Source organism: Salmo salar, chromosome ssa19, assembly GCF_905237065.1.
Source record: "Salmo salar chromosome ssa19, Ssal_v3.1, whole genome shotgun sequence".
NCBI classification, from domain to species: Eukaryota; Metazoa; Chordata; class Actinopteri; order Salmoniformes; family Salmonidae; genus Salmo; species Salmo salar.
Window position 1 is genome coordinate 808,823 of NC_059460.1, and position 24,369 is coordinate 833,191.

The window sequence follows — 24,369 nt, forward strand, 5'->3', positions numbered from 1 at the left end:
CTGATGACATAACAGTGGTAGGCCTGATCACCGACAACAATGAGACAGCCCATAGGGAGGAGGTCAGAGACCTGACAGTGTGGTGCAAGGACAACAACCTCTCCCTCAACGTGATCAAGACAAAGGAGATGATTGTGGACTACAGGAAAAGGAGGACCGAGCACACCTCCATTCTCATCGACGGGGCTGTAGTGGAGCAGGTTGAGAGCTTCAAGTTCCTTGGCGTCATTATCACCAACAAACTAACATGGTCCAAGCACACCAAGACAGTCGTGAAGAGGGCACAACAAAACCTATTCCCCCTCAGGAGACTGAAAAGATTTGGCGTGGGTCCTCAGATCCTCAAAAGGTTTTACAGCTGCACCATTGAGAGCATCCTGACGGGTTGCATCACTGCCTGGTATGGCAACTACTCTGCCTCCTACCGCAAGGCACTACAGAGGGTAGTGCGTACGGCCCAGTACATCACTGGGTCCAAGCTTCCTGCCATCCAGGACCTCTATTCCAGGCAGTGTCAGAGGAAGGCCCTAAAAATTGTCAGACTCCAGCCACCCTAGTCATAGACTGTTCTCTCTGCTACCGCACGGCAAGCGGTACCAGAGCACCAAGTCTAGGTCCAAGAGGCTTCTAAACAGCTTCTACACCCAAGCCATAAGACTGCTTAACAGCTAATCAAACGGCTACCCAGACTATTTGCATTGACCCCCCCCCCTCCCCCACGCTGCTGCTACTCTCTGTTATTATCTATGCATAGTCACTTTAATAACTCAACCTACATAATTGTACATAATTACCTCGACACCGGTGTCCCCACACATTGACACATTGACTCTGTACCAGTACCCACTGTATATAGCCCAGCTATTGTTATTTACTGCTGCTCTTTAACTATTTGTTATTCTTATCTCTATTCTTTTTGTATTTTTCTCAACTCCATTGTTGGTTAAGAGCTTGTAAGTAAGCATTTCACTGTAAGGTCTACACCTGTTGTATTCGGCGCATGTGACAAATACAATGTGATTTGATTGCAATGGCCATAGACTTGAATGGGAAATATTTGCCGTGTAACTAGTCTTCAACCATTTTGAAACGCCATTCAAACTTTAAAATGTGCAGACCGGTCTGGAATATGTTGCTTGTCTACAGATTTTTGATACCAAAAAAAGCTACCAACACCAAAACAAATTTAAAACTGCTGATTGGCACTTGTGAAGTCTACTTCTTAGACTTTGGACACTACAACCACATTATCTTAATCCAAATGTATTTCAGGTGCCATAAATTTGAATGGTAAAAAGTCTGGTCGCTCCCGGTCTGGAATAGTGTGCTTGTATACTGACCACAACCACTGAACACACAATTACTGAACCACACAACTACTGACCCCTATTGAAAACAAATAATGAACCACACAACTGCCGCCCACCAGATAAGACTAAAGTGCCTTGCAAATGTATTCAGCTCTCTTGCCATTTTGTCACGTCCTGACCAGTATAAGGGGTTATTTGTTATTGTAGTTTGGTCAGGACGTGGCAGGGGTGTGTTTGTTTAGAGTGTTTCAGGGTTTGTTGGGCTATGTTCTGTTTTAAGAGGGGTGTTTGTTTAGAGTGTTTCGGGGTTTGTTGGGTTATGTTCTTGTTGGTCAATTTCTATATTAGTTCTAGTATGTCTATTTCTATGTGGTGTTTGTTGGGTTGACCTTCAATTGGAAGCAGCTGCTCCTAGTTGCTTCTAGTTGAAGGTCCTATTTAAGAGGGGTGTTTTTTCTATGGGATTTTGTGGGTAGTTGTTTCATGTATAGCTGTATGCCTTACAGGACTGTTTGTTGTCGTTGTTTTTGTATACGTGTGTTTTGTTTTGGTTTTCCTTCTTTCTGCCAAATAAAAAGAAGATGAGTATACACATTCCCGCTGCATTTTGGTCTAATCAATACGACGCCCGTGACACATTTTTCCTATTTTGTTGCATTACAACCTGTAATTTAAATAGATTTTTATTTGGATTTCATGTAATGGACATAGGCAAAATAGTCCAAATTGGTGAAGTGAAATTAAAATAATTATCTGTTTCCCTTTGCTATGAAGCCCCTAAATAAGATGTGGTGCAACCAATTACCTTCAGAAGTTACATAATTAGTTAAATAAAGTCCACCTGTGTGCAATCTAAGTGTCACATAATCTGTCACATGATCTCAGTATATATACACCTGTTCTGAAAGGCCCCAGAGTCTGCAACACCACTAAGCAAGGGGCACCACCAAGCAAGCAGCACTATGAAGACCAAGGAGCTCTCCAAACAGGTCAGGGACAAAGTTGTGGAGAAGTACAGTTCAGGGTTGTGTTATAGAAAAATATCTGAAACTTTGAACGTCCCACGGAGCACCATTAAATCCACAAACCTGCCAAGAGAAGGCCGCCCACCAAAACTCACAGACCAGGCAAAGAGGGCATTAATAAGAGGCAACAAAGAGACCAAAGATAACCCTAAAGGAGCTGCAAAGCTCCACAGCGGAGATTGGAGTATGTGTCCATAGGACCACTTTAAGCCATACACTCCACAGAGCTGGGCTTTACGGAAGAGTGGCCAGAAGAACATAAGCAAACATGTTTGGTGTTCGCCAAAAGGCTTGTGGGAGACTCCCCAAACATATGGAAGAAGGTACTCTGGTCAGATGAGACTAAAATGTAGCTTTTTGACCATCAAAGAAAACGCTATGTCTGGCGCAAACCCAACAGCTCTCATCACCCTGAGAACACCATCCCCACAGTGAAGCATGGTGGGTGCAGCATCATGCTGTGGGGATGTTTTTCATCTGCAGGAACTGGGAAACTGGTCAGAATTGAAGGAATGATGGATGGCGCTAAATACAGGGGAATTCTTGAGGGAAACCTGTTTCAGTCTTCCAGAGATTTGAGACTGGGACAAAGGTTCACCTTCCAGCAGGACAATGACCCTAAGCATACTGCTAAAGCAACACTCGAGTGGTTTAAGGGGAAACATTTTAATGTCTTGGAATTTCCTAGTCAAAACCCAGACCTCAATCCAATTGAGAATCGGTGGTATGACTTAAAGGTTGATGTACACCAGCGGAACCCATCCAACTTGAAGGAGCTGGAGCAGTTTTGCCTTGAAGAATGGGCAAAAATCCCAGTGGCCAGATGTGCCAAGATTATAGAGACTTGCAACTGTAATTGCTGCAAGAGGTGGCTCTAGAAAGTATTGACTTTGGGGGTGAATAGTTATGCACACTCAAATAATTTTCTATTATTTCTTGTTTCACAAGAAAAAATATTTTGCATCTTAAAAGTGGTAGACATGTTGTGTAAATCAAACGATACAAACCCCCCCCAAAATGTTTTATTCCAGGTTGTAAGGCAACAAAATAAGAAAAATGCCAAGGGGGTGAATACTTTCGCAAGCCACTGTACTACTGACCACAACCACACAACTACTGACCACTACTGACCACAAAACTACAACAACTGACCACAACTAATAACCACAACCACACAACTAAATCCCAATGCATTTCAGGTGCCATAGACTTGAATGGGAAAAATTCTGTCCGCTACTAGTCTTCAACCGTCTAAGCTAGAAGCACCATTCAAACTGTGCTTGTATACTGACCACCACCACACAACTAACTACTGACCACAGAACTACTGAGCCACACAACTACTGACCACAACTATTGACCACAACCACACAACTACTGACCACTTCCATACTATAGTGCCCAAATAACCTGCAACACAACCAAACAACTACTGACCACAGCTACAAACACCACCCCAACATTGACATGTGCAGACTGACTCAACTTAGACGGCTTCAACACAGCTTTTTGCTATCATTCCTACTTCAGCTTGTTGTATCCCCATTCATTTAAATGGTCGGATGCAGGATTCAGCATTGTAAACTGAAATCACTGCAACAAAACTTTTAGAATGTTCAAACTAAAACATCCTGAGAGCTTAAAAACACATTATATGGCATATGATGACATAGTATTCACTCTAGCCTGCTATACTAGCCCACTATAATAACTCCACACCTGCAAACCACACCAAAATAGGTCACTATAATTAACACACAGACTATGAAAAGCCATTTACTACCACTACCACTACTATTTCTATTTCATTACCATAAATACTTCAAGACTAGCAAGCACACCACATATATTTAACTAAATTTCATTTTCTAGGCCTTTTCTAAAAACCTTTCACATTCCACAGCAGGTTAATTTCCCGAATTCTATAGGTCTACATTGTAGACTCTATACAACATACAGCATAACTATAACATGCATTTACATCAAGTGAATTTAACATGAAGGTGTACATAGCTTTACACATCCTGGTACAATGAGAGGACAGCAAACTCTTCTGGTTGTGTTAGAGGTTCTGTCTCTGTATGGCTGACCCGGGACATCAAACCCACATTCACATCTGCAAACATATATGGAGATGTGTTGATTTGAGAATTGGGCTACACCACAGTCCAGTCCAAGATCATTAACCATGACCCAGACTGAGAGCAAGAGCCAGCCTTCTAGGGAACCACAAGGACTTAACAATTGAAATACCCTTTGTAAATGGATATCTTGCAACCAAATATCCTAGTTCTTATTGGGGAAATGGTCACTTTTAAGAAATAGAAGGAAATGTGACTGAAATATTGAGTGTACTAAAAGTGTACTAAAAGGCAAGTAAATTAAAAGCCAAAAGTAGATGCACTTTGACCACAGGTTCCTCATTTCTCTGGTCACTGGATCCTTTTTAAATCAGCTGTTTTCAACACCACCTCATCAACAGGTAGGTATATGGTAGGCTAAAAAACAATTTTCCCAACAATTTATCTCAGCCGACTTGTTTTGCAGGACTGTTTCCCAAATATCATTGACTGTATGATTAAAAATAGTATGCAAGATACAATTATTCTGTGTGGAATTTAAAACAATTTTCTCACTTCTAATGTCCAAACAACAATGAAAAAAAACACATGTGGAAAGACAGTGGTATACTTGGCCCTACATTCAGAGACAAATGCCAATTGTGAACCTTAACAATATATTAACTATTTTTCTTCATGCTCATTAACCAAGACCATATTTGATAAAAAGGCAAACCGGCCCTATTTAATTTCAGCTAGGAATAGCCAACTTCCTAGTGTGGCCAAGGTGTTGCACATTCCTTGCGAAGAGTCAGGGGTCAAGTGGCCATATAAATCAAAGCTGAACTTGGATGGCCTGGAATGTTACGCATAACAAGAACGATACCCAAGCATCATCCCCCTCTGACCGCCCACGCACGAGCAGGGGGAGAAAGTGCTTTGTCAATGAGGACACAACGCTGGGAGCGGCAGAGATTGAAACAAAGTTTCCGAATATCTCTCTCGGAATGCAGAAACGGATTCATTCTCTGTTGGATTGTAACATTGTTTCGATAATCCCGTCGTCGCGGACGGGACACTGAAATACAGTAAATCACGTCGCTACTTTGTAACCCTGTGTGGCACTGATGATCTCGAATGACAACCGTTTCGTCGCTGAGATGAAGCAACAGCTTACCGTGACTTGAATAGCGTCTTCTATGCAACAAGTTGTGGTCTTCAATGGGATTTTAACTGAATATATTCAATACAGTTCCAATATTTACACTAAATGGCTACAAATCACGTAGAGTAGCCTAGTTAGGTATTTTAATATTTTTTTTAGCAGGCAACTTTCTTCGTTTTCCTTGCTCTACCGAGTACCGTAGTCGAGCCAATATATTCACCGTCGTTGTGCTTCCCTGGAAACGCTTTTGGTAAGAAACGATCAAAAATTGAATTACACACATTTTTATTTTAACAGTTCATACCGAAGATTACAGCTACGTTTGGTTAATTCATGGTTCAGGAAACTATTGGAAAAAAGTCTGCCCTCGCACTTTTTTGAGAATAAATAAATAAAATGCACAGTTTGCAAATGTTTACATAAATACATTATTTTGGATGAAACCCACTTCCTAGTAGTCTACATGTGATTTTTCGAGAAATGCAGGATTTATCCTCACTGTGACTCATGCCAGAGACATGCATTCCCGATCATATTCTTGTTTTGATGACTCATTCATTCAATGTTCCCTTTGGGCAAATGTCAGGTTCTACTAGCCTAGATTGCAACATGCACCACAGTAGCCTAGTCCTCAATCTGTCTGTACTTGTCAAACCCAAAGAAAACAGTTCAGAGGTTGCCCCTTGTCTGTGTGATGAAGACAGTTGAATTGATATCCTCACTCCAGCTCCATTTTATCTTCTGTGACTTCTAGTGTCTTTCTCATTTTCTTAATCTTTCAGAGACGGTCCGCATTTTAGCACTGACATTTTTGGTTAAGTAGAGAGCCATGATGGGAAGACTGGCCCTTCAAGTGGTCACAGCATACGCTGTTTGTCTGTCTGTGTGTCTGGTTGCGTCAGTCAAGGGAGATCACTGCCTCATCATCAGTGAGGTTAACGCAGACAACCCCAAACTGGACACCACAGAGTTCATTGAGCTCTATCATACCGGCAGTCAGAGGGCTTCACTGGACGGCTACACCCTGGTGTTTTACAATGGAAATGGCAATATAGCCTACAAAGTACTGGACTTGAAGGGCCACACCACAGACGACCGGGGCTTCTTCCTGGTTGGCTCGGTGGACATGCAGCCCAAACCAGCCATCCCCCTCCCGCCCAACACTGTCCAGAATGGCCCGGACGCCATTGCTCTTTACCACACATCTGCCACACGCTACGGGGAGAAGATGAACGCCACAGCCGTGGGGCTGGTGGATGCCATCGTGTACATGACACGGCGGTCCTGGGGCGCGGAGGTCCTGGCCGAGACGTTGACCCCTGGGGAGCCGGCCTTCGTAGAGGACGAGGGGGCCCACGAGGGAGACGAGTCCATCGAAAGGTGCCTGGTATCTGGGGAAAGCTGGGGCTTCCAGGTGGCCCTACCTTCACCTGGCCAACCCAATCACTGCACACCCCCTGATTCCATTGCTGCCACTACGCGTATCAGCGAGCTGAAGCTGGGAGGGGGGCAGGTGGATGGGTTTGTGGAGCTAAGTGAGTCCCATGCTGCAGGACCACTGGTGCTGCTGGTACTGGACGGGCGGACGGAAACGATCAGTGCGAGTGTGGACGTGTCCAACTCCAGGGAAGGCCTGATCTCCATCACCATTTACAAGAACAACATGAAAGGTCAGTGAACTGTACCTGGAGGAGTTCCTATTAAAGCTGCTTTTCATTGGTATAATCTTTTTTTTCATATCTGTTCATTGGGAGGCCTTGCAGAGATTATCTGTCTAGTCAAGGAGCTGGGCCTGTAGTATTTTTGTACGTGTGAAATTATATCTACGCAACTTGTTTCACTTCCTGTACGAGAAACTTGTTGTACTGAAGTGTTGGTTGGTGAGAATTGTTGAGTGATTAAGTTCTGCTGTGTTGCGTTGTTCATCAGGAGATGAGTCTGGGGCGGTGGCGCTGTATAATGGCAAGGCCTCCGACTTCCCTGTGGGCAGCCCTCTGAGCCAGACGCAGCCCTTAGATGCCTTCGTGTACGTTGGACCAGGGGACCAACCCAGTGCCAACCTCACAGAGACCCTCATACCAGGCAGACAGCCCTACCAGCTCAGTGCCAGGTAATCAAACCTTTGAATCTATTTATCCATCTACTCATCCATCTATTAATCTTTCTATCTTAGGCTGAAGTACTAACCTTGCTGGTCATTCTCAGTTTTGGGGAGGGATGCCTCTACCTCAGTCGCTGTGGTGTGGCCAGTTGGACCAGAGACCCCGGTGTATTCTGGGAAGCGCCACAAACCCCCGGACAGCCCAACCAGTGCCCCTGGCCAAAGATTTGTCCTCACGTCACTGGTGATTGTTACATATTTCTCTATCACACTGACACACGCCATTACATTGGTGATACACATTGGTGCTTAGACTAGTGAAATTAGCTTCTAATCAATCACAGCCAATGAAGTCCAACATTAGTCTAACAGAATAATTGTAATCAAGTTGAAATCAAATCAAACTACATGTCTTTACAAACACAGGTATAAGAGCAACTTAATATAACTAGTGACCAAATGATCCCAATAGTGGTGAGTTTTGAACTTTTGATATTTTCTAAATCCCCTTCAGTAGTCCCTGGGAGTACGGAGGTGGACCCTCACCTCCTGCCCTGGGCCCGGGGTGACTTCCTGATCAGCGAGCTAAATGCAGACAACCCGGGCTCGGCCGAGGACGGCGAGTTCATCGAGCTGTGGCACCCGTCGGGCCGCCGCATCTCCCTGCAGGGAGTGTGGCTCCTCCTGTTCAGTGGACACAACAGCAAGCCCTACCGTGAGATCAGCCTCACAGGCCACTTCACCACTGCCCAAGGCTACTTCCTGGTGGGCAGTGATAGGCTGGTCCCGGCCCCCTCGGTTCGCCTGCCTCCCAACACCATCCAGAACGGGCCGGACGCAGTGGCCCTGTACCGCAGCGCCTTTGGCCCGCCCTCAGCCTCCCAGAACGGGATCCCGACCCAGGGGTTGCTGGACGCGGTGGTGTACCGGCTGAGGGGCTCGGACAAGGATGCCCAGGAGCTGAGTGATGCGTTGACCCCAGGACAGCTCCCCCTGCTGGAGGACCCGGAGGTGCAGTCCGGAGACGAGGCCTTGAGCCGCTGTAATGGCCTGCTGCCTGCCGACCTGTCTGCTTTTGTGGTGAGGATCCCTCAATACTCTTCCCTATCCCCTGTATACAGGGGATACCGGTACAGAGTCAATGTGCGGGGGCACAAGTGTTGAGGTACTATGTACATGTAGGTAGAGTTATTAAAGTGACTATGCATAGCAGCAGCGTTCCAGAGGGGTGGGCAATGCAAATAGTCTGGGAGTAATGTAAAGATCTACGGGTCTTTAGTGAAGTCCAGCCAACCTTTTGATGCAGGATGACGTGATGAGTATCAAAACTGTAACATAACAAAGGGCACTATGGTAGATGGCATCCAAAGGTTTAAGAGTAGTACATTTAGCAGACTTTTATCCAGAGCGACTTACAGTAGTGAGTGCATGCTTTTTTGTACTGGTCCCCCGTGGGAATCGAACACACAACCTTGGAATTACAAGCGCCATGCTTTACCATCTGAGCCACACAGTTGGTAGTAGCAGCTGTACTTTGATAAAAAATAATATCACCATAATCAACAGATAAAAAGGTTGACTGAATAGTCTGCTTCCTACTGCTCAGAGAAAGGCACAATATGTTTATGTACAAAAAGACAACTTTAAATAATCTCTTTGTAAACAGCTCTTCAATATATTGTCAAATATAATGTCAAATCCTTATCAAACCAAATGCCTAAGTATTTATATGCGGGAACACGTTTGATTGGAGAACCATCTAATGAGTGAACATTTTAGTTCATCTGAAACACTCTTAAGAGTTAAAAAAAAATTACGTATTTAGTTTTGCCGGTATTAAGCACAAGTTTTAAATCAGCAAGGGATTCCTGCATAGCTATACATTCTGACAGCCAGATCAACAGTCAGGGCAATAGCATACATAATAGCATTATCCGCATATAGATGTAGTTAACAATTTTTAACAGATTGACCAATGGTGTTTATATAAATAGTGACGAGAACAAGTCCCAAAATCGACCCCTGTGGTACACCTTTATGTACTTCAAGAAATTCTGACTTAACCCCATCAATGACGATGGCTTGAGTTCTGTCACTAAGATGATCATAAAACCATGAACAGGTGTCAGAGCTCAGGCCTATTGAGGACAACTTATTCAATAAAATAGCATGATCAACACTCAACTGTATCATACGCTTTGTTGAATTATGCAAGAGAAATTGACAACGACAGTTATTAATAAGGCAGTCTAGACAGCACAGGTAGGGTGGACAGAGCAAGTGTTTGGCCATTGTAGCCCTGTTCAACCCCTTTATGTTAATGTGTTCATATACAGTTGAAGTCGGAAGTTTACATACACCTTAGCCAAATACATTTCAACTAAATTTTTCACAATTCCTGACATTTAATCCAAGTAAAAATTCCCTGTCTTAGGTCAGTTAGGATCACCACTTTATTTTAAGAATGTGAAATGTCAGAATAATAGTAGAGAGAATTATTTCTTTCTTTCATCACATTCCCAGTGGGTCAGATGTTTACATACACTCAATTAGTATTTGGTAGCGTTGCCTTTAAATTGTTTAACTTTGGTCAAATGTTTCGGGTAGCCTTCCACAAGCTTCCCACAAATTGGGTGAATTTTGGCCCATTCCTCCAGACAGAGCTGGTGTAACTGAATACGGTTTGTAGGCCTCCTTGCTCGCACACGCTTTTTCAGTTCTGCCCACAAATTTTCTATAGGATTGAGGTCAGGGCTTTGTGATGGCCATTTTGCCACAACTTTGGAAGTATGCTTGGGATCATTGTCCAGTTCCTGACTGATGTCTTGAGATGTTGCTTCAGTATATCCACATAATTTTCCTACCTGATGATGCCATCTATTTTGTGCACCAGTCCCTCCGCAGCAAAGCACCCCCACAACATGATGCTGCCACCCTCGTACTTCACGGTTGGGATGGTGTTCTTCGGCTTGCAATCATCCCCCTTTCTCCTCCAAGCATAACAATGGTCATTATGGCCAAACAGTTCTATTTTTGTTTCATCAGACCAGAGGACATTTCTCCAAAAAGTACGATCTTTGTCCCCATGTGCAGTTGCAAACCGTAGTCTGGCTTTTTTATGGCGGTTTTAGAGCAGTGGCTTCTTCCTTGCTGAGCGGCCTTTCAGGTTATGTAGATATAGGACTCGTTTCACTGTGGAAATAGATGCTTTTGTACCTGTTTCCTCCAGCATTTTCACAAGGTCCTTTGCTGTTGTTCTGGGATTGGTATGCACTTTTCACACCAGAGTACGTTCATCTCTAGGAGACAGAACGCTTCTCCTTCCTGAGCAGGAGGACGGCTGCATGGTTCCATGATGTTTATACTTGCGTACTATTGTTTGTACAGATGAACATGGTACCTTCAGGCATTTTGAAATAGCTCCCAAGGATGAACCAGACTTGTGGAGGTCTACTATTTTTTTGTAGGTCTACAAAGCTTCTAAAGCCATGATGGAGTTTTCTGGAATTTTCCAAGCTGTTTAAAGGCACAGTCAACTTTGTTTACATTTACGTCATTTAGCAGACGCTCTTATCCAGAGCGACTTACAAATTGGTGCATTTACCTTATGATGTCCAGTGGAACAACCACTTTACAATGGTACATCTATATCTTTTTTGGGGGGGGGGTGTGGGTTAGAAGGATTACTTTATCCTATCCCAGGTATTCCTTAAAGAGGTGGGGTTTCAGGTGTCTCCGGAAGGTGGTGATTGACTCCGCTGTCCTGGCGTCGTGAGGGAGCTTGTTCCACCATTGGGGTGCCAGAGCAACGAACAGTTTTGACTGGGCTGAGCAGGAACTGTGCTTCCGCAGAGGTAGTGAGGTGAGCAGGCCAGAGGTGGATGAACGCAGTGCCCTTCTTTGGGTGTAGAGACTGATCAGAGCCTGAAGGTGCGTTCCCCTCACAGCTCCGTAGGCAAGCACCATGGTCTTGTAGCAGATGCAAGCTTCAACTGGAAGCCAGTGGAGTGTGCGGAGGAGCGGGGTGACGTGAGAGAACTTGGGAAGGTTGAACACCAGACGGACTGCGGCGTTCTGGATGAGTTGTAGGGGTTTAATGGCACAGGCAGGGAGCCCCGCCAACAGCGAGTTGCAGTAATCCAGACGGGAGATGACAAGTGCCTGGATTAGGACCTGCGCCGCTTCCTGTGTAAGGCAAGGTCGTACTCTGCGAATGTTGTAGAACATGAACCTACAGGATCGGGTCACCGCCTTGATGTTAGCGGAGAATGACAGGGTGTTGTCCAGGGTCACGCCAAGGCTCTTAGCACTCTGGGAGGAAGACACAATGGAGTTGTCAACCGTGATGGCGAGATCATGGAACGGGCAGTCCTTCCCCGGGAGGAAGAGCAGCTCCGTCTTGCCGAGGTTCAGCTTGAGGTGGTGATCCGTCATCCACACTGATATGCCTGCCAGACATGCAGAGATGCGATTCGCCACCTGGTTATCAGAAGGGGGAAAGGAGAAGATGAATTGTGTGTCGTCTGTGTAGCAATGATAGGAGAGACCATGTGAGGATATGACAGAGCCAAGTGACTTGGTGTATAGCGAGAATAGGAGAGGGCCTAGAACTGAGCCCTGGGGAACACCAGTGGTGAGAGCAAGTGGTGCGGAGACGGATTCGCGCCATGCCACCTGGTAGGAGCGACCTGTCAGGTAGGACGCAATCCAAGAGTGAGCCGCACCGGAGATGCCCAACTCGGAGAGGGTGGAGAGGAGGATCTGATGGTTCACAGTATCAAAGGCAAACCTGAAACCTGACTGATTTGGATCAAGAAGGTAATTCTGAGAGAGATAGCAAGAGAGCTGGCCAAGGACGGCACGCTCAAGAGTTTTGGAGAGAAAAGAAGGGATACTGGTCTGTAGTTGTTGACATCGGAGGGATCGAGTGTAGGTTTTTTGAGAAGGGGTGCAACTCTCGCTCTCTTGAAGATGGAAGGGACGTAGCCAGCGGTCAAGGATGAGTTGATGAGCGAAGTGAGGTAAGGGAGAAGGTCTCCGGAAATGGTCTGAAGAAGGGAGGAGGGGATAGGGTCAAGCAGGCAGGTTGTTGGGCGGCCGGCCGTCACAAGTCGCAAGATTTCATCTGGAGAGAGAGGGGAGAAAGAGGTCAAAGCATAGGGTAAGGCAGTGTGAGCAGGACCAGCGGTGTCATTTGAGTTAACAAACGAGGATCGGATGTCATCAACCTTCTTTTCAAAATGGTTGACAAAGTCATCCGCAGAGAGTGAGGAGGGGGAGGAGGATTCAGGAGGGGGGAGAAGGTGGCAAAGAGCTTCCTAGGGTTAGAGGCAGATGCTTGGAATTTAGAGTGGTAGAAAGTGGCTTTAACAGCAGAAACAGAGGAAGAAAATGTGGAGAGGAGGGAGTGAAAAGATGCCAGGTCCGCAGGGAGGCTAGTTTTCCTCCATTTCCGCTCGGCTGCCCGGAGCCCTGTTCTGTGAGCTCGCAATGAGTCGTCAAGCCATGGAGCAGGAGGGGAGGACCGAGCCGGCCGGGAGGATAGGGGACATAGAGAGTCAAAGGATGCAGAAAGGGAGGAGAGGGTTGAGGAGGCAGAATCAGGAGATTGGTTGGAGAAGGCTTGAGCAGAGGGAAGAGATGATAGGATGGAAGAGGAGAGAGTAGCAGGAGAGAGAGAGTGAAGGTTGCGACGGCGCAATACCATCTGAGTAGGGGCAGAGTGAGTAGTGTTGGAGGAGAGCGAGAGGGAAAAGGATACAAAGTAGTGGTCAGAGACTTGGAGGGGAGTTGCAGTGAGATTAGTAGAAGAACAGCGTCTAGTAAAGATGAGGTCAAGCGTATTGGCCGCCTTGTGAGTAGGGGGGGACGGTGAAAGGGTGAGGTCAAAAGAGGAGAGGAGTGGAAAGGAGGAGGCAGAGAGAAATGAGTCAAAGGTAGACGTAGGGAGGTTAGTCACCCAGAATTGTGAGGGGTGAGCCATCCTCAGGAAAGGAACTTATCAAGGCGTCAAGCTCATTGATGAACTCTCCAAGGGAACCTGGAGGGCGATAAATGGTAAGGATGTTAAGCTTGAATGGGCTAGTGACTGTGACAGCATGGAATTCAAAGGAGGTGATAGACAGATGGGTCAGGGGAGAAAGAGAGAATGTCCACTTGGGAGAGATGAGGATTCCAGTGCCACCACCCCGCTGACCAGATGCTCTCGGGGTATGCGAGAACACGTGGTCAGACGAGGAGAGAGCAGTAGGAGTAGCAGTGTTTATCTGTGGTAATCCATGTTTCCGTCAGCGCCAAGAAGTCGAGGGACTGGAGGGTAGCATAGGCTGAGATGAACTCTGCCTTGTTGGCCGCAGACCGGCAGTTCCAGAGGCTGCCGGAGACCTGGAACTCCGCGTGGGTCGTGCGCGCTGGGACCACCAGGTTAGAGTGCCAGCGGCCATGCGGTGTGAAGCGTTTGTGTGGCCTGTGCAAAGAAAATTAACTAAACAACTGGGGAAGCGAGAGAGCAGGGCCTCCCTCACTAACCATTCACTGAAACACTCAAATATAACTTTTCCAACTTCCACTTTAGAAATGATAATTGATGTAAACTACAGTGGTTCAATGTTTCCAGGAATAGGCTCAAACTTAGTTTATTCAGCTAGATACAGTATACAGTATTCTTCCGTGAGACCCACCCAGTGCACTGTATCCTATGACCCCGTAGCTAACTAGCATGGTAGCATCCAATAACACACGGTTTGCACCAATACTTGGTTACAGCAAACTACCAATGGATCATTCGTGTCCGTGTCTAGTTCTTTTCATAACGCAGAAGTAATTAAACGTTGGCTAGCTAACACAAAGTCAGTCCTGCTAGCTACACAAGTGGACTACACAACTCGAAAATTCAGAAAGTTAAGCTTACGTTGCAAAAATCTTATTGACTAAAAATGATACAGTAATGCTAGCTGGTAGAGTTGGCTAGCTAGCAGTGGCTGCATTTACCTTTTATCTTTGATACAAAGACAACTATGTAGCTAGCTAACATTACACTAATCAAATTGTTCCGTTGTAATGTATTTAGTTTCTACAGTACTGCTAGTTGGTAAAGTTGGCTAGCTAGCAGTGGCTGTGGTGTTGACGCCGTTAGTGTCTGTAAACTTCTGACCCACTGGAATTGTGATACAGTGAAATAATCCGTCTGTAAACAATTGTTGGAAAAATTATCTGTGTCATGCACAAAGTAGGTGTCCTAACCGACTTGCCAAAACTATAGTTTGTTAACAAGAAGTGGTTGAAAAACGAGTTTAATTGACTCCAACCTAAGTGAATGTAAACTTCCGACTTCAACTGTACATTGGATATGGAAACTATTCAGACCCCATGCCTTTTTCCACATTTTGTTACGTTACCACCTTATTCTAATATTGATTAAATCGTTTTTTTCCTCAATCTACACAATACCCCGTAATGACAAAGCAAAAACAGAAATTCGTGGAGTGGTTGAAAAACAAGTTTTAATGACTCTAACCTAAGTGTATGTAAACTTCCGACTTGCGTTCTAAGAAAAAAAGGTGAAATTTGATGACAAATTGATTCCCACAAATCCATGAACATCATTCGTTATTTGTTCATGCCAGTAAAATGTTTTTTATGTGCTATAATTCAGTCAATATCTGATGCATTATACAAATTGGAGTATCTTCATCCATTGTCCAACTGTCGTATTTATTAGAATTGGTTTTAAAAACCTTTTAACAATTTCGATGACCTTGCCAATTGAAATCCTATCCATGTATATTGTTCTTCAGGTGGCCCCACCCACACCACTGAGGGAGAACTCTTGTCCCCGCCCACCCCCTCCCCCTGAGGGTGTGGTCATCAGTGAGGTGGGCGGTGCCCACTGGACCAACCACAGCCAGCAGAGCGGGTTTGTGGAGCTGTTAGGATCGCCCCTGACTTCTCTACAGGGCCTGGTCCTGACTGTGTTTGAAGAGTATCGCGCCGGTACGACTATGGCCCTCCCTCTGTCCGGAATCACAGACCATAACGGCTTCTACCTCATCGGGAACATCACGGGAGCAGGTGAGCTCAGGGTCATGTTTCCTAGGCACAAATCAGAAGACAATGGTCCAAAACAGAGTGTAACAGGAAGGTACAATCTGAAATTAATCAATGAGAAGTACTCATTTTTATTTTTCTGTTTGTAAACTTTTTGTTGCCCTAATGAACACTACCCTGAAGAGATAAAATGTATGTTTCCCTCCCTCACCACCATTTTTGATCTTCCCCCTCTCGCTCTCCTGTTCCACACAGACCAGGTGTTTCCCAAGGGGGCCACAATTCCGGCCAATGGGGCTGTAGTCCTGTGTTCTGACACAGTCACTGTGTGTAGAGCTGGTACCACCCTAACCAACAGCACTCTTCGTGACACACTAGTTTTCAGTCATGACCTGAGATTGCTCATTAAACTCTCTGCCACCAGAGGGCAGCAGGTGATGCCTGTACTCAGGTAGGAATTACATTTACTTGTATTTGCTTTGTGTACTACTGGTAATAAAACTATTTGGTCAAGGTATAGGCAAAAGTTTGGTTTGGGCCGCCAGAAGGTTATTTCATAGAACCGTGGTTACGTGAGTAACCTACGAAATCGACTATTAGCTGTTGGGACAAACGGAGCGGTTTCTAGCTTTTGAACAGTAAGAGCTATTAGCTATTATGACCCCATTCCTGAAAGGTAAGACATACATAATGTTTTCTAACATTCACCAGCCGCATAGAAGACGTTAGGAGGGACTACTGATACACACACACACACACACACACACACACACACACACACACACACACACACACACACAACACAGCAAAATTGCAATTCTGGTGCCATTCTTATCTGCACAATTATTATAAAGTATGTAAAAATGATAATGGACTTATATTTTGACATAACTGCCCCTTTTCTGGCTTGCAAATTGATTTTGACGAGGAAATCGGTCTCCAAAAATCTGTGCGGCCCTCTGTTGAATTTCATAATCCGGATTTGTCCCTCGGGCCAGAAGTTTGGCCACTCCTGGTATAGGTTAAGTCAAGCTAGTCAGTCTTTTGTTAGTGTCACTAAAGATTGTATTGTGTGTGTGCCTCTGTTTGTACACCACAGGTCAGTGGAGGACGGTCCCGTGTCTCTCAGCCGTTGCTCCTGTTGCGAGGCGAGAAGCCCCTCCTCCTGGACCAGCTCCTCCCCCACCCCGCGCCTGACCAACATCTGCCCCAGCCCTGCTTTCTCCAGCGACCTCAACCTATGCCTGGCTCCCCTCTCCGGTGATTGGCAGGAGCACCCAGGAAGTAAGCCATGTCATCTGTATTTCTTGGGAAATTGGGCTTTTTGTGATGTTAAGTGCGTGATACTTAATGCTGTTCGATCAAGTGGTCTCAACTCATTAGTATCTCTAATGGCTTATGTACCTTCCTTAACCATACAAACTCTTACTCTCCATCTTTCCTTCTTTCTCTCTATCAATCTTTTACTTTCTCTGTCAGACTGCAGTGGACTGGTGCAGGGTCACAGTGAGATTGATGTGGCTGGCTATCTAGAGGAAAGATGTCACTGTGGGATCTCTGCCCTCTACCTGCAGGGTGAGACACACTAGCATTACAGAGACACACACAGTTGCAAACACGAGCGCACGTATAACACATTTGGTCATTGATATTCATGCACATAACAATACTGCAATGTGCGATACTCTTTTTTTTTTTTTTGTCATCCAGTGTTGAGAATATGGGTTTTGGTTCTATGTTTCCTGTCATAGTCATTTCACTTTACAACATTACCAATGTGTTTTCATCTCTGTTTAAACTGGAGAACCCACCTTTGTGTGTGTTTCAGTGGCCAACTTCTCCTGTGTGACCGGGTGGCTCCGTGTACTGGGGAACATCCAGGCCCTGTCGGACCATCAGAGGGCCCTCATCCTCCAGACCTCCCTCACCCAGGGGGACACCTGTACCGACCCGGCTACTGACCGAAGCATGAGCACTGGTGCGCCCCCCCCCCCCCCCGAACAACATTCACTAACCTGGGTTGTGCTCACTAGGCACGAAACGGAAGAAAACTGTCCGAAATGGGTAGGTTTTCAAATTCCGCTGCACAGCTTTTTGAAATATTTTTCTACAGTGTGCCCTACTGATCACAACCCTGGTCTGAGCCCAGCACTTGCAGCCTGAACACAACACTACCACTAAACCTTGATTGAATACCTGGAAATAGCGCTCTTGATATGTGTGAGCAAACATGGCTGAATATTACCCAACACGATTTTAGGATATCTCATTGCTTTAATTCAGGAAACACACAACTAAACACCACTAGTGTTGAATAGTATGAGCCCTATCAGATATGAAGCAATGAAAAAACGCTAAACTGTGCTACCAGCCAATCAAAGCCAAGGATATTGGATGGAATGAAAACAAACCAACCCACAGAACAGCCCTGGAGGCATTGAGTTTAATCCTCCTGCGTTATACTTTTTTTTGGTTTTTTTTTTGCACCCAACTGTACCCTTCTGTTATTCCAGTGGGATAGGCTAGCTATAGCTGCTGCAGCTGCCTCAAGATTTAGGATTTCCGTTATTCCGCATTGGAAATCTGTGCAAAGTTTTCCAATGTAGGACTGATACAGTATTCGTAACACATTTTCTCTGTATTCTCCAGAAGGTGGCAATCTTTGTTCAGATTTAGACAGTCAATAGTCATGGAAACGCCTCAGATACTTTTGGTCATGTAGTGTATGTGGACACCTGCTCATCAAACATCTCATTTCAAAATCATGGGCAATAATATGGAGTCGCTTTTGTAGGACGGCTTTCCGCTAGATGTTGGAACATTGCTGCGGGGACTTGCTTCCATCTAGCCACAAGAGCATTAGTGAGTTCAGGCACTGATGTTGGGCAATTAGGCCTGCCTTACAGTCGGTGTTCCAATTCATCCCAAAGGTGTTCGATGGGGTTGAGGTCAGGGCTCTGAGCAGGCCAGTCAAGTTCTTCCACACCAATCTCGACAAACCATTTCTGTATGGACCTCGCTTTGTGCTTGGGCGCATTGAGTGTTGCAACCGAGGACAGACGATTTTTATCAGCACTCAGTGGCCCCGTTCTGTGAGCTTGTGTGGCCTGCCACTTCGCGGCTGAGCCGTTGTTGCTCCTAGAAGTTTCCACTTCACAATAACAGCACTTACAGTTAACCGGGGCAGCTCTAGCAGGGCAGAAATTTGACCAACTGATTGGAAAGGTGGCATCCTATGACGGTGCCACGTTGAAAGTCACTGAGCTCTTCAGTACGGGCCAATGTTTTGTCTATGGAGATTGCATGGCTGTGTGCTCAATTTTACTCACCTGTCAGCAACAGGTGTGGCTGAAATAGACAAATCCACTAATTTTGAATGGGTGTCCACATACTTTTGTGTGTGTGTGTGTGTGTGTGTGTGTGTGTGTGTGTGTGTGTGTGTGTGTGTGTGTGTGTGTGTGTGTGTGTGTTCTATATGAGTCATTAACCCTAGCAGGCGCAGAGCTCTCCTGATATTTTTATAAAGTGAATGTTGGCTAATAACGTTTGAGTCGAACATGCTCATTTTGGAAGTGTAGTTCAATGCACAGGTTTATTTCCTATGAGCCGGTTTCCGAGACACAGATTACGCCTTCTCTGTAAGCCTAGAGAAGCTCCATTTTTTTAAAAGTGCTTTTTAGTCCAGTACTAAGCTTAGCTGACTGATGGTGTTTCTTCTCAGAGTCTGCCCTGGGCCTGCAGATTGGCCTGGTGCTGGGAGCTCTACTGCTACTGGGACTGGGAGCAGTCCTCTTTACCTACCTCTACAAAAAGAGGTGAGACCACACACACACATGCATGCATTTGCACGCACACAGACAGTCTCAAATGTGCATGCATACTCAGACATGCATAGAATATGTATGCACAAATGCTGAAGTTTTCAGTTTGGCTCAGTGGTTAAGTGTAGAGGCATCATTTCACTTTATGCAACTGTACATAATGGAGTCACACAGTTAAGCCTTTTACTCTTAAGTGGATAGAAACATGATTAGCTCAAATTTTCCTGCCTCAACCTCACCCTTCTGACACATAATCATGTGGTGCCATTGTTGCAGTTCTCAGAAAAGCTTAAATGTGAGCTCTTCAAGGTGATCGAGTATTCTGACTGCTCCAGAAATAACAAATTTGTCCTTTTGATATTCATTCAAAATACTTTATTTGAATTATTCAGGGTCAAAAGTGGTGTTCTATTATGAACTAATTTAGAGAATGATACTGTAATGATGATTGTTGTGTGTGCTTTTATCCTTAGGCGACCATTGGACTATTACTCCATGGAGCTGAATGAACCTGAAGAGGGACCTTCAGAACTTTAAGTGCGTGTGCATATGAGGGAGCATTTCTTAGCTCTAGTGTGTGAAGGGAACTCTTGCCTGTTTGTTTAAAACATTGTATTCTTCTGTCTGTGATTTTGAATAGGGATATCCCGCTAGATAAGAGACCAGCACCATTTTTGCTCATGTGTACGAATTACCATCTTTTTACATTCCCTCCAGCATTATTCACAATCAATGTTGCACTGGATTTACTGCTATGCAATCATGGTAATACAGTCCTGTGCCTGCGTTTTCCTTGAAATGTAAAATGTTCTCTCTTAAACAGATCTGAAAGTGTATAAAGTAACAAGTCTACCAATCTCAAAAGTAATCATGAGTTACCAGTACTAAAAGTTCTGTTGATTTATTTAGTTAAAATGTGAATGCTTGTGATTAACCAGTGATGAGTGTTGGTCAGAATTCGTGTTTATGTTCTATAAGTTGAGGAAAAGGAATGTGAACGACAATATGCATATGGAGCTCTCTCCTCTACTTGGAGCTATGGAGTCCCTTATTAGCACAAAGCTATTTTATGGTAATCCCCCCCCCCCCACACACACACACACACACAAAACGTTTACAAATAATGATTTGATAAGAATAGTATTTTCATAATTGAGATGATCGATCAGTATCAATTTGAAACTGTTTTAAAATGGTTTGTGTGCTAGCTGGCTTGCAAACCACTATTGTGCCTTTCTACTTTTATGAGGTCAAATTAGGCATGATCTGATTTTGTAGAGGAACTATAACAATGTCTGTGGAAGCCTTGCGTGTAAATATGTTTTAAATGTTCTCAGGGGGAACCTGTATGCAGAAGCAACAATGAAAACAATCAACAGTATACACAATGTTTAATGTGAAGACACCAATAGAAGTTATTATACGTTTGCAGAAATGTTGAAATTCTGAGCAAAAACCAGGCTGTCCTTTTTGTATATGGTTCTCTTTTCCATCTGATGGAAGTGAATTGACTTTGATCAGCTCCTTGAAAAAGAATTGAATAAGACAAAATCGTCTTTGGTGATTTCAATCACTGCCCTACACAAAACAAAAGTTTATTTTCAAATCTTGAGAACCGGTTAATAATGTTATTTTTTTTTTTTTTCAAAAAATGTTCCTCATGTCTTGTATATAATTCTGTAAAGTCAATGCTAGTAGTAGCCTGAACACATTCCAGTTCACATGTCAAGGTATTTTAGCGCTTCAAGTCAAACCTCCAATGTCTACCCCTTGCTCTCTCCCCACCTGTGAAATTTCAGTCATATCTTGCGCCTGCACTTAAATGACCAATTAAACATGTAAACAACTAGCTTACTGGTTCCGTAGCTAGCTTCTCTATCGGTGCTAATTTGCAAAGTAAATTTAATGAGCTATTTGGTAAAAAGGAGCATTATGAACCGTGACTTTTTGGGGGGTTCAAACTGGTTCAAAACTTTATTTTCTGGTCGGAATGAAAATAAATTGGGTTTCTGTTTTGGAGCGATTTGAAAATAATTTTGGTTCCAACCCGTGTTCAAAACACAGCCTTGTTTTTGCTCTAGATTTGCTCTTTATAAAGTAATAGAACCATTTGTGGCTTTGCTGTAAAAAAAAAAAAATTGTTAAACTGCTTTTAAATGTCTCATTGTATCTAGATTAATTTGACCATAAAAAAAAAGTTTAGTTATGTAAAGAAACATTTCAAAAATGTGTCCTTTTATTGCTTGCTATTCTTAAACAACTTAATTGTGTTAGTGCTCAGAAAACAAATGTACATTTCGATTGAAACACCACTCAACCTGTTTAAGTCACCATAGGCCTCAAGGTAAAATCTCTGATCAATGTCATTCCTCTCTGGCAACTGCATTAGGGAGCACGTCCGTATTTTTGTAGTGACTGGGTGTATTGATACCCCATCAAAAGTAATTAATAATTTCACCATACTCAATGGGATTTAATGTCAGCTTTTTTTCTTTACCCATCTACCATTAAGTGCCCTTTGCGAGGCATTGGAAAACCTCCCTGGTCTTTGGTTGAATCTGTGTTTGAAATGCACTGCTCGAATCAAGGACCTTACAGTTATCTTTATGTGTGTGGTACAAAGATGAGGTAGTCATTCAGAAATCATGTTAAACACTTATTGCACATAGAGACCAAGCAAATGTTTACTCCTGAATTTATTTAAGCTTGACATAAAGGGGTGCTTATTGATTCATTTCAGCATTACATTTTCTTTTTAGTTTTTTTTTGTATTAATGAAAAATTTGAAATCATTCAACTTTAACATTATCTGGTATTGTGTGTAGGTCAGTGATGACATCTCAGTTGAATCCATTTAAAATTCTAGCTGTAAAACAAAATATGGTAAAAGTCAAGTGGTGTGAATACTTTGAAGGCACTTGTACATACACTGAGTATACCAAACATTAGGAACACCTTCCGTGACTCATGCTTCCCATAGTTAAGTCTGCTGGATGTCCATTGGGTGGTGGATCATTCTTGATACACACGGGAAACGGCTGAGCGTGAAAAAACCCAGCAGCCTTGCACCTACCATACTCAATTCCCTTAGCGTTTGTCATGCCCATTCACCCTCTGAATGGCACACATACACAATCCATGTCTCAAGGCTTAAATCCTTCTTTAACCTGTCTCTTCTCCTTTATCTACACTGATTTGAACTGGATTTAACAAGTGACATCAAAAAGGATCATACAACACATCACCAAAAGTATGTGGATACCCATTCTCAACTTATTTGATTCGGCTATTTCAGCCACACCTGTTGCTGACAGGTGTATAAAATCAAACACACAGCCATTGACAAAAATTGGCAGTAGAATGGCCCGTACTGAAGAGCACAGTGACTTTCAACGTGGCACAGTCATAGGATGCCACCTTTCCAACAAGTAAGTTCGTAAAATTTCTGCCCTGCTAGAGCTGCCCGGTCAACTGTAAGTGCTGTTATTGTGAATTGGAAATGTCTAGGAGCGACTACAGCTCAGCCGCGAAATGGTAGGCCACACAAGCTCACAAAAAGGGAACGCCGAGTGCAGAAGCATGTAGCATGTAAAAATTGTCTGTCCTCGGTTGCAACACTCACTACCGAGTTACAAACTCTGACAGAGCTCCTCTGTGGAGATGGGAGAACCTTCCAGAAGGACAACCATCTCTGCAGCACTCCACCGATCAGGCCTTTATGGTAGAGTGTCCAGAGGGAAGCCACTCCTCAGTAAAAGGCACATGACAGCCCTCTTGGAGTTTGCCATAAGGGTCGATTCTCTGAACTGATGAAAACAAGTCTTTGGCCTGAATGCCAAGTGTCACGCCTGGAGGAAACCTGGCACCATCCCTACAGTGAAGCATTATGCTGTGGGATTTTTTTTCAGCGGCAGGGACTGGGAAACTAGTCAAGATTGAGGCAAAGATGAACGGAGAAAAGTACAGAGAGATCCTTGATGAAAACCTGCTCCAGAGCACTCAGGACCCCAAACTGGGGCGAAGTTTCACCTTCCAACAGGACAACGCAGGAGTGGCTTCAGGACAAGTCTCAATGTCCTTTTGTGGCCCAGCCAGAAACCGGACCTGAACCCGATTGAACATCTGTAAGAGACCTGAAAATAGCTGTGCAGCAACCCTCCCCATCCAACCTGACAGAGCTTGAAAGGATCTGCAGAGAATAATTGGAGAAACTCCCCAAATACAGGTGTGCCAAGCTTGTACTGTCATGCCCAAAAGACTTGGCTGTAATCGCTGCCAAAGGTGCTTCAACAAAGTGCTGAGTAAAGGGTCTGAATACTTATGTAAATGTCATATTTCAGTTTTTTTTTGTTTATAAATTAGCAAACATTTCTAGGTCAAAAGTTTACAGACACTAAGTTGACTGTGCCTTTAAACATCTTGTAAAATTCCAGAAATTGGTTTTATAAGCTTCTGATAAGCTAATTGACATAATTTGAGTCAATTGGAGGTGTACCTGTGGATGTATTTCAAGGCCTACCTTCAAACCCAGTGCCTCTGCTTGACATGAGAAAATCAAAAGAAATCAGCCAAAAAATTGTAGACCTCCACAAGTCTGGTTAATCCTTGGGAGCAATGTCCAAACTTCTGAAGGTACCACGTTCATCTGTACAAACAATAGTACGCAAGTATAAACACCATGGGACCACGCAACCATCATACCGCTCAGGAAGGAGATGCGCTCTGTTTCCTAGAGATGAACGTACTCTGGTGTGAAAAGTGCAAATCAATCCCAGAACAACAGCAAAGGACCTTGTGAAGAGGCTAGAGGAAACCGGTACAAAAGTATCTATATCCACAGT

General features: G+C 44.3%; 1 protein-coding gene across 1 annotated transcript; it reads left to right on the forward strand.

The window, feature by feature from the left end:
• The first annotated feature begins 5,294 nt into the window (after positions 1-5,294).
• On the forward strand, positions 5,295-21,744 carry LOC106578254 (uncharacterized). Its single transcript, XM_014156913.2, has 12 exons — positions 5,295-5,810; positions 6,343-7,230; positions 7,490-7,670; positions 7,766-7,905; positions 8,176-8,741; positions 15,458-15,731; positions 15,963-16,158; positions 16,807-16,991; positions 17,187-17,282; positions 17,536-17,685; positions 19,429-19,522; positions 20,002-21,744. Exons 2-12 carry the CDS (start codon positions 6,390-6,392, stop codon positions 20,063-20,065), a joined length of 2,787 nt encoding a protein of 928 aa, XP_014012388.1. The 5' UTR covers positions 5,295-5,810; positions 6,343-6,389; the 3' UTR covers positions 20,066-21,744.
• The last annotated feature ends 2,625 nt before the right edge of the window (positions 21,745-24,369 follow it).

Bases quoted from the DNA above. Each gene is read 5' to 3' on its own strand.
- LOC106578254 (XM_014156913.2), top strand. From the start codon at position 6,390: ATGATGGGAAGACTGGCCCTTCAAGTGGTCACAGCATACGCTGTTTGT. The intron at 8,742-15,457 runs GTGAGGATCCCT...ATTGTTCTTCAG, and splicing joins CCGACCTGTCTGCTTTTGTG to GTGGCCCCACCCACACCACT. The intron at 19,523-20,001 runs GTGAGACCACAC...TTTTATCCTTAG, and splicing joins ACCTACCTCTACAAAAAGAG to GCGACCATTGGACTATTACT.